Source organism: Vitis vinifera, chromosome 9 (assembly GCF_030704535.1).
Source record: "Vitis vinifera cultivar Pinot Noir 40024 chromosome 9, ASM3070453v1".
Taxonomy (NCBI): Eukaryota; Viridiplantae; Streptophyta; class Magnoliopsida; order Vitales; family Vitaceae; genus Vitis; species Vitis vinifera.
This window is the reverse complement of record NC_081813.1, coordinates 13,522,974-13,532,641: the sequence shown is the minus strand read 5'-3', so window position 1 is coordinate 13,532,641 and position 9,668 is coordinate 13,522,974. Positions and strand designations below refer to the sequence as shown.

Below are 9,668 nucleotides of genomic sequence, written 5' to 3'. Positions count from 1 at the left end.
ACTGAGTTTAATAACAATACAATAATGAAAAATAAACAACTTAATACTATTAAGTTGTATTTAGAGTTAAATTAAATTAAGTTCTATTTAAATTTAAGTGAAAAAAAACACTAATTATATTTGGTTGACGGATATGATAGGATATGATAAGTATATCTTAGGATATTATATTTCATTGAAAACCATATCTTATGATATCATGTCTCGTTAAAAATCATATCTTAGGATATGCATTTTCTATCTAATGATCATCACTGGGACTCTATCCTAGGTTCTATCTAAGTTTTTTATTTCTTCCTTTGGTTTATCATCAATGGGACTTCACCCTAGGTTTTATCTTAGTTTGTCCTTTGTTCCTTTGGGTTCTCATCATTAAGACTTCATCCTAGGTTCTATCTAAGTTTATTGTTTGTTCCTTTGGGTTCTCATCATTAGGACACCATCCTAGGTTCTATCTAAATTTATTCTTAGTTTCTTTGGTTTCTCATCACTGGGACGCCATCTAAGGGTCAATTTAAGTTTATTGTTTTTTTCTTTGATTTCTCATTAATGAGATGCCATCCTAGGTTCTATCTAAGCTTAATCATTGGTTTCTCATCATTAGAACGCCATCTTAGACTCTATCTAAGTTTATTCTTTGTTTCTTTTGTTAGGACATTGAGTCTTGTTTACATGTTAACAATTTTGTTCATTTCTATGTTTCACTATAGAAGTCTTTTTAGATAGTGACTTGCTCTCCATTGAAGACCAAGGGTTGTTATTTGTCTAACTAGGAAGTCATAGGTACATCTAAAGAGGTTTGTCTTATGCCAAATTAAGCTCATTTAAGGTATAAAAAGGTTTGGTATCATTTTTTTACTTAACATGTTTTAAATGATTTTTCAAAAAAAGTAGGGGCTGCTTAAGCGATTAATCCCACTCAATTGGTCAGCCCGCTTAAGCGGTGTAAGTCTGCTCAAGCGGTCATGATAGCCTTACCGAGTTTAGAAACAAATTTTGGATGAATTTAACTCAAACTCTATTTTGGAAACTTAAGATATAAAAACTTTTTATGGTATTTTCCTATAAATACCTCATTATAACCCCTTAAGGGTTAAAGATTTCACTTTAGTTGAGAAGGTTTCATTGAGGAGATCTTTTTAGAGATACTAGAGAAAAAGCTTAATATGCTACATCATTCCTGATCTCTCATTCAATGATTTGTTCTTTGAATCTTATGTTGAAGACCTTAATCCTTTTGGAGTGGTTGAAGGATTTACTAGGGAGCAACAAGAAGTTGTTGCATCGTAGACCTAAATCAAGTGTTGTAGTTACTGGAGAGTAAATCTTTTGGGTAAAACGGTCAAGTAAATTTGTGTAACTTGATTTCAAATAGTGGATTTAGATTAGTAGGTCTTATACCATGTGGTTTTTTGTCTCCACAATTTGTGGGGTTTTCAATGTAAAAATCTTGTGTCTCATTGCACATCTTTATATTCCTACTTATATTCTAATTGATTATATTGATTTCCTTTGATTGATTTGTTGGGTAGTTATTGAGATTGTTAGAGCGGTTATCTTGGTGGTTGTGATTGTTATTATTAACATCTCTTAGGTTATCTTTTGGATATTAATAATTATATTATTTTATCCCTAAGTAATCACATGATTTTTCTAATAAGTAAAAATCAATTCTTTATATATCTAATTTTTTTATGTATAACTCATTTGGTTATTTGGGATACCTTCGATACCTATTGGGTTAAAAGAATTGGATATAATATATAAATTTTCATTGAAAATTTTTAATCACCTATTCACTTCCCCTTTAGGTGTTTCTTATTAAACTTTCGGTGGATTTTCACATTTGGTTTCTCATTATTGGAATGCCATCCTAGGTTCTATCTAAGTTTATTCATTTGTTCCTTTTGTCTCTCTTCATTAGGACGCCATCCTAGGTTCTATCTAAGTTTATTTGGTTTCTCATCATCGGGACTTCATCCTAGGTTTTATTTAAGTTTATTCATTGTTTCTTAGAGTTTGCTAAGCGATTCTTTGTGTTTGGAGTGAGGATGGATTGTAGTCTTAATGAAGATAAGCAAAAAGAACAAATAAATAAGCTTAAATAGAACCTAGGATGGTACCCTAATAATGAGAAAACAAGGGAACTAAGAATAAACTTAGAACCTAGGATGGTGTCTCAATGATGAGAAACTAGAGGAACAAACGAATTAGCTTAGATTGAGCCTAAGATGACGTCTCAATGATGAGAAACCAAAGAAACTAAGAACAAACTTAGATAGAACCTAGGATGACATCCTAATGATGGTCCTCCATTGGCCTTTTGATTAAGGTTCTAGTTAGTCATAGTAGTCGACATAGAATGCCTCATTCTATACTAAAAGACTACTTTAGATGAATGAGGAATTCTATCGCTCTTTGATTTGCAAAATAAGGCTTACGAGCTCTCTATTTATGGTAGAGAGCCCTCCACACCAAGGGACAAAATCACAATGGATCAAAGCTTGATTGACGATAGAGAAAGGTTGATGTCCACTGATGAAAGGTACCCTGACGATAGATCATATGACACATAGATCTCTTCCCCAATCAACATTTTGAATTGCTATGCTACCTTTTATTAAATAGAAACCTCTCTTCTTTCATTCCATATGTGATGTCTCCTTGAAATAATAAATGAAAATGATAAATAAGATATTTAATAAAATTTCAAACCTATGGAGGTTAAGTATATTTAGCCAAAATCTTAGGAGAGATAAATGAAATTAACCCGAATAAATAATTTAGAAGGGAAGTAAATGAAATTAACTTTAATAAATCATTTGACTTCTAAATTTTGTCTAAGTTGGAAGGGTATTCTAAAACCTAAAAAATATTTTTGCATGCTCTTATCCACAACAATGTATTAGTTGTTGCCCTTTTCAATCATGTTCAAATCAAAATGCCCCATCTGTTGAGTTCCAAAAGAGCCTATAAGTGTCCATGACCTTTTTTTTTTCCTGATGCAATTACACATTGGATGGTGCCTAAGTTATGCAAGTAAACGATATGGTGGTACGCAAAACTTTTCAACTAAATTAATTAAAAGCAAATAAGAAAACAAATGTTATATTTGGTTCCTGAAAAATACTAAGGAAAGAAAATGATTTTCTTATATTGGTTGAACTACAGAAAATACCAAATTAAGAAAATTAATTAAAAACTTATGTATTTTCAATTTATTTAATTTTTTTAACAAAGAGTTAAAATAAATGAAACAAGTTTTTTTAACCACAAATTTAATTTTATAATAAAATTTTTTATTTTATAAAATAAGTAAAATAAAAAATAAAAAAATTGATAAAAATAAATTAATGATAGATATGTATAAACTAAGTGATAAGATAATTTATTTTATTCTATTATTAATTAAACATAGAATATGATATATTATCCTCTTTCTTATCTTATATCATGTTCTATCCTGTCAACCAAACATAGCCTTAAAATAGAGCATATCATTTGAGAACACAATTCAATGAAAAGAGAACATCTTCAGTGCCTTTTAATCATCTGATTTGCACACTGCTAAAATTCTTAGCAGTTTCTCCATTGGGTGATTTTTAGGCATCTGATTTGCCTACAGCGATGGTTATTAGAAGCTCCTCTACTCTAAGCAGATGAATGAATTAATAATAGGCCAACTGGTTCAAAAATTTTGCTGAATTACTCACTTAATTAGGGTCCATTCAACTCCTTCAAATGAGCATATTATTTGTGCTGACAGGTGACTTGATGCAAGAACTCCAGGATTTTCAACTGGATAATCTCCGTGGCACTCAACATTTCATTCATCTTCTCTTGACAAATCTCTTTCTGCCCCACCAAAAAAGGAAAAAAAAAAGTGTAAAATATGCCTGTATAAGCTATGAAGTTCAAATGTTTTCAGGTTCATGATTTAGCTTGTAAGTTAGCTTGTATGCTTCCTTTGTTTGCTGAAAGGAGAGCAAAAAAAAAAAAAAAAAAAAATTCTGAATCACACTTATTTTATTGTTTGGAGGCCAAGAAAAGGAAAACCTTCAAAGCTGAGCCTTATACAGCTTTTTGGCCTAGATGAGCCATGAGGTGAAATACAAGCCAGGTGAACCTGGAACTAAAGTGAGGTTCAGACTAAAGCCAGTTTCTACACAAGACTCATTAGAAAGTGACCCAAAATAAAAACTACTACGTACATAAGCCAAAAGAGAAAGGGTCAATACATGGGCCATCCCCTTATTAACCACACTTAGGTCCTGAATCTAAACTGACCATGATATGCCAAATATAAAGTTCTTAAAAAATGAATACTAAAATAAACAATGAACTAAAACTTAAAACGCTTCATTGTGATGGGTAAGCTGGGCTCTGACAGAGCATCTTGCATTTATCCTTGAGTCAGACTTCCCCTTATCTCCTGTAGAATTTTCTGTTTTTGTTAGGCTCTGGCCGTGGTTGTTACCCCCTGTGGTATTCTCCAAACCGGCTTTAGCATATTGCCTGCATCACTTTGGCTAGTTGGACCCAGAATCTCTGACATACCTACCCCTGACAGGTTTGGGGTTGGTAAAATAATAATTCTGATGCCCAGCTCTACAGTGTTGGAAGAGTTAATTTGAAAATTCATCAACTTGGTCGAGTAATTAAGGACTCAAACCTGGATTCCCTAAAGGTCTGTATGATCATCCTCATGTGTTAATGTTCCAAATCTTTGGAATTTAGAAGTTAAGATTTTGAAAGCATGATCTCTAAAACATGTATTCAATGTTAAACTTTTTTGAGAGAGCTCTATGGATAATGTAAGTGTACTAGAAGGCAAAATGTGCCCGTGCAAATTTTCAAATCCCACGATTCGGAGTTCATTTGATGAGAGACAATAGAGAAGGACGAAATATCACAAATTTGTAGCAGATTGGCGAATCCATATAACAGTTTTCGCCAATCTGCTACAAATTTCATTTAGGCTATGTTTGGTTCCTAAAAAATAGTAGGGAAAAAAATGGTAAGAAAAATAATTTTCTTATGTTTGACTTTATTATGAAAAATACGAAAGAAAGTTAAATATAGTTAAAATTATTAAGAAATTTGTATATTTTCAAATTATTTTATCTATATATAGAAGAGTTAAATCCGTGAAAAAACTTTAAAATAATATATAAAAATAATTTATTAGCTTTAAATCTATTTTTTATTTTCTTTCACTTTTTCTCTCTATTTTTTTGTTCTTATATTTTCCTTCAAACTTTATAAGAACCAAACATAGCCTTATCTTTTATGTTTTTTCTCTCCTTTTCCTTCCATTAAGCATGGGAGTCATTTTTTTTTTGTATGCTTGCACTTTTATCACTGAAATTCTGAATTTAGGTACATTTTATGATTGTGATTATTTAACATTTTACTCTACTTTTTCCCCCTATGTCATTCTAATCCTCTAGAAGGGTCACCTTTTCTGGTGGGGAGTTTTAAACTTTTGATCCATCTATCTAGGATGATGAATATCAAGTGCATTTGATGCACAGTGTAAACTTGTCCTAAATTTACCACCCTTCCAATGTAAACTTGGTTTGGAGCCCTTTAGGCTATGTTTGGTTTCTAGAAAGTTTGAGGAAAACTTTGAGAAAAAAAAAAAAGAAGGAAAATAAAAAATAATTTAAAATTAATAAATTATTTTTATATCCTATTTCAAATTCATTTTACTTATTTAACTTTTCTATATAAAGATTAAATAACTTAAAAATATATAAGTTTCTTATTAATTTTAATCATATATAACTTTTTTTTTTACTATTTTTCCTAGTATATCCAAACATAAGAAAATCATTTTCATATTAATTTTTTTTTCTTTTCTTAGTACTTTTGTGAGAACCATAAATGGTATTAATGGATCTATTTTGATTCTAGGAATGAACATGGGCATGTTCTATTGGAGGGGGAAGAGGAAAAGAATAGGATGCCCTTGTTCAGTTTCAAAAGACAGGCATCTTAAGTACATATGTTCTTTGACTGAATGTTAACCCTACAAAAATTGTAAATTTAGCTCAAGATTGAGATGAACAAAACAGAAAATCAGTCTCAATCCACCATCAACTTTATTGATTGGGCATATCTTGCAGGGCCATTATGAAAACACACATACATGCAAAAGAATGAGAAACAAGATGAGTAAATAAGGATAACAAACAAAGCCTTAAAATGGAGTTGACCTTTTATTAAACAGCCCCACCTCCACCCTTAGCCCAAAACAGAAAACAGAACTGGTAAACCTTCTTTACTCAATTCCCAATTCTTCCATTACACATTTGAATGCAGGTCACCTTCCATTGCTCATACTGGGATTTGAACAAATGAAATCTTGGGTCTGGTCTATGTATTGTATGTACTGGCCGGATCTCGATCCATTGGGCTGTTGTTTCTGATCTCTTCAAAGAACTGCCTTACCTTTCTAGTGAAGTTTCTGAATTTATGTTGTAGGCCTACAGATGACATTGACTGGTCACCTTCGCTCTGCACCGTCATGGACTTGTTGAGAGAGTGAGTGTTACCATCTTCCTCTGGAAGCTTCACGGCTGTGTAGACACCTGCCCCACACAGAGCTCCAAGGATGGGTGCAGTGAGGTAAACCCATATGGCTTTGAAGTTGTTTACAGCTATGGCTGGCCCCAGTGTTCTCACTGGGTTCATGGATGCTCCAGTGGTTTCCCTATACAAGTGTACACACCCAATAGGGTAGCATTCAAGACATCATCCCTAAAATGCAACTCACACTGAAATTTTGTGTGAGAGGATCCATTGATTGTGCTTTGAAGATGGTTTCATGTGTTGAAATATCAATTTTCCTAAAAATTTAAACTTATAAAATTTTCGTTCAATATATATCAAACAACTATAAATAGAGAAACAAATTTGTAAATTATTGAGAGATGACTTAAACCCATGACTTCTCGCTAATTCGGACTCTAATGTCACATTGAATTGATAATTTTTTAAATTTTTAAGAAAATTGATAATTCGACATCACATAGTGATACAACTCCACGGTGAAATGACTCAATATGATTTAATTTCTGAGTTTCTCCGAAATGATTGTTGAAGTGATAGATATATTTCTTATGTTCTATGGAATATTGTAATTGTAGTTGATATGACGAATTAGAAAAATAGCATGAGAACTAGAAATTTAGGAGTAGGCTAGGGATAGACATAGACATACCCGGCGATGAGAATATTGAGCATGACAGTGCCTCCCACCGCGATGCCCGCCAGCGATCCCACCTATCACAAACTCACCCACATTACAAGATTCCCCTTTCACCTCCCTTTTTTCTTCTCCTTTGCCCAACACAAATAAAAAATAAAAAAATACAAAATTTTCAAATGATGATTAAGAAAGAGTGAGGGTCGGTGCCCCTTCTCATCTCATCTCCCTTGTTATGAGTGCTAGAAAATTGGGCAAATTTATTAAATTGAGTAGAGGGGTCAATCCCAAAGAACCCGGTTTTTGTATTATTATCATTCATCATACCCATCATGGGAAGTGGAGTTGCATGTTACCCATGTTTCCTCCGTTGACTCCTGTTTCTTTGCTTACAAATTAAAAAAGATCAAAGATAAAGCTTGAAAATGACTCCTGTCTCTTGTTTATGTTTATTTTCTACAAAGCGTATGTATTTTTTTTTTTCAAGAATTATATTAATGCACTTTTTTTGCTTTTAAAGGCAAAAATGATTGAATATGAATTTGAAAAATTGATGAGTAGTATGGAAAGAGAGTTGGTACATGAATATGCATGGGTTTAGGGACTTACTGCTCTGGTGTCGGTGGCGACAGCAGTGACAACAAACATGAGGAAGAAGGAAATGATGAACTCCAAAGCGAAAGCCTGACCGTACGCCCCTGAATGAGAAGGAACCGTCACGCCTCCATCCATTACTGGGTTGAATATCCCTTTCAGTGCAAATGCAGCACACAATGATCCCATCAATTGTGATCCTATGTAGACTGGGACGTGCTTCCATGGGAAGTGCCTTAGCGCAGCAAAGGCAATGGTCACAGCAGGGTTGAGGTGGGCGCCTGAGATGTGACCGGTAGAGAGTATTATGACCATCACCGCCAGCCCGGTGGAGGCTGCCAGCCCCAGGAGGGTCTCGGAGCCTTGTGTCTTTTGGTTCACAATTCCTGTGGCTGCCCCTCCAAAAATCAGCATGAAGGTGCCTATGAACTCAGCTCCCATCTGCTGGGCCATATGTCATCAAACCAATCAAGAGTTACACATCATGCCCGGAAACATGGGTCTAGTACAAAATCATATATATTATATCATGAAATGACTTAAGAAGTAAAATGAAAGGAAGGTTGTGCATTTCAAAAGGGTATCTTTCTCACTCAGATATACCTTTCTGGCAAGTGAGACAGGAAGTGGTGGAGTAGGCCATGAGCAAGAGAGAGTAGGCAAGCTGCCTTCTTCCATGGCCCACTGTTCAACACTGAAGCACTTGCAGCTCCTGAGAAAAGATCTTCTACCATTGCCACTACTGGTTCCGTGTGCCTTGAACCCATGAAAGAGAGGAGCCCCAGGTGTGGATGGAGTTACAGGTGTTGAGGGGGCTGATGGAACATCATGGTCTGTGTCCATATCTCACCACTATAACTCAACACTCCAAAATCAAACAAAAGCAAAAACAAAAACACAGAACAAATTAACTAGGAGCTTTGAGTTCTCACTTGTCTCCTTGTGTCTAAGGCCACAGACCAAATGTGGTATTTATAGTGGAAAGATGGTTGACTTGAGAATCAGGGAGGAAAAAGAGAGGAAGGGGGTGAGTGGCTGGAATTGATCAAAATGGGATTGAAAGTGGGTGGTGGGACATATGTGAATTGAAGAGAGGGGAACTCATGCACTTAGGACTCTGAACAATTCATTGAGACATGAATCATTCTTTTACTGTGTCTTCACTCACTTCTCTCACGCTTCTCTTTTTGCTTTTTTAGCTCTTTTCAAAGCTTGACCATATACATGAGAAGAGAGTTGCACCAGTGTTGGGGTAGTTTCTGGACTTTTCCTGAGCAAAATGGATACACAAAGGTTGAGTCTACATGTTTGGAAGAGAAGCAACAAATCTGGGTCTTCTTTTACTTCCAATTTTTTCCCCCTCAATTAAAGGATCTGTTATATTTATTTATTAATTAATTTATTATTAATCTTTGAAGGGAGTACTAAACCCATGTCTTGTTACGAAGCCAAACCTTTTGTAATGGTTATATACTATAATTATAGTCAAGTGTAGGCATGGTACTCCATATCTCTTTAATTTTAATGTTATTTTTCCATTTTTTTTGGGGATGGATTTTCATAATTGTTTGACAACTGTTTTTAAGAATAAAAAAAAAAACATATTTGATAACTATAAATTATTTTTTGTTTTATGTTCTTAAGAATAAAAAATAGAATGTTTTCAAACAATATATTTTAATTGTTTTATATTGTTTTCACTTGTTTTGGGAAGACTGATTTAAAAAATAATTATTCAAGCATATAGAATTATTAAAACTATAGTACTGTATATAAAAATTATTTTTAAAACATATTAAAAACATTTTAGACTCCAAGACAAACTTTTGTTCCATAAAACATTAGAGAACAATTTTCAAAAACT

General features: G+C 33.6%; 1 protein-coding gene across 1 annotated transcript; it reads right to left on the bottom strand.

The window, feature by feature from the left end:
* Positions 1–6,081: 6,081 nt before the first annotated feature.
* LOC100258460 (aquaporin NIP6-1) lies at positions 6,082–8,758 on the bottom strand. Its single transcript, XM_002272952.3, has 4 exons — positions 8,408–8,758; positions 7,820–8,245; positions 7,226–7,287; positions 6,082–6,715 (listed from the first exon to the last, which is right to left on the bottom strand). Exons 1-4 carry the CDS (start codon positions 8,645–8,647, stop codon positions 6,379–6,381), a joined length of 1,065 nt encoding a protein of 354 aa, XP_002272988.1. The 5' UTR covers positions 8,648–8,758; the 3' UTR covers positions 6,082–6,378.
* Between the last annotated feature and the right edge of the window lie 910 nt (positions 8,759–9,668).

Coding starts and splice junctions, on each gene's coding strand:
- LOC100258460 (XM_002272952.3), bottom strand. CDS start 8,647: ATGGACACAGACCATGATGTTCCATCAGCCCCCTCAACACCTGTAACT. Junction 7,288..7,819: donor TCGCCACCGACACCAGAGCA/GTAAGTCCCTAA, acceptor AGTTTGTGATAG/GTGGGATCGCTGGCGGGCAT. Junction 6,716..7,225: donor CTCAATATTCTCATCGCCGG/GTATGTCTATGT, acceptor ACACTTGTATAG/GGAAACCACTGGAGCATCCA.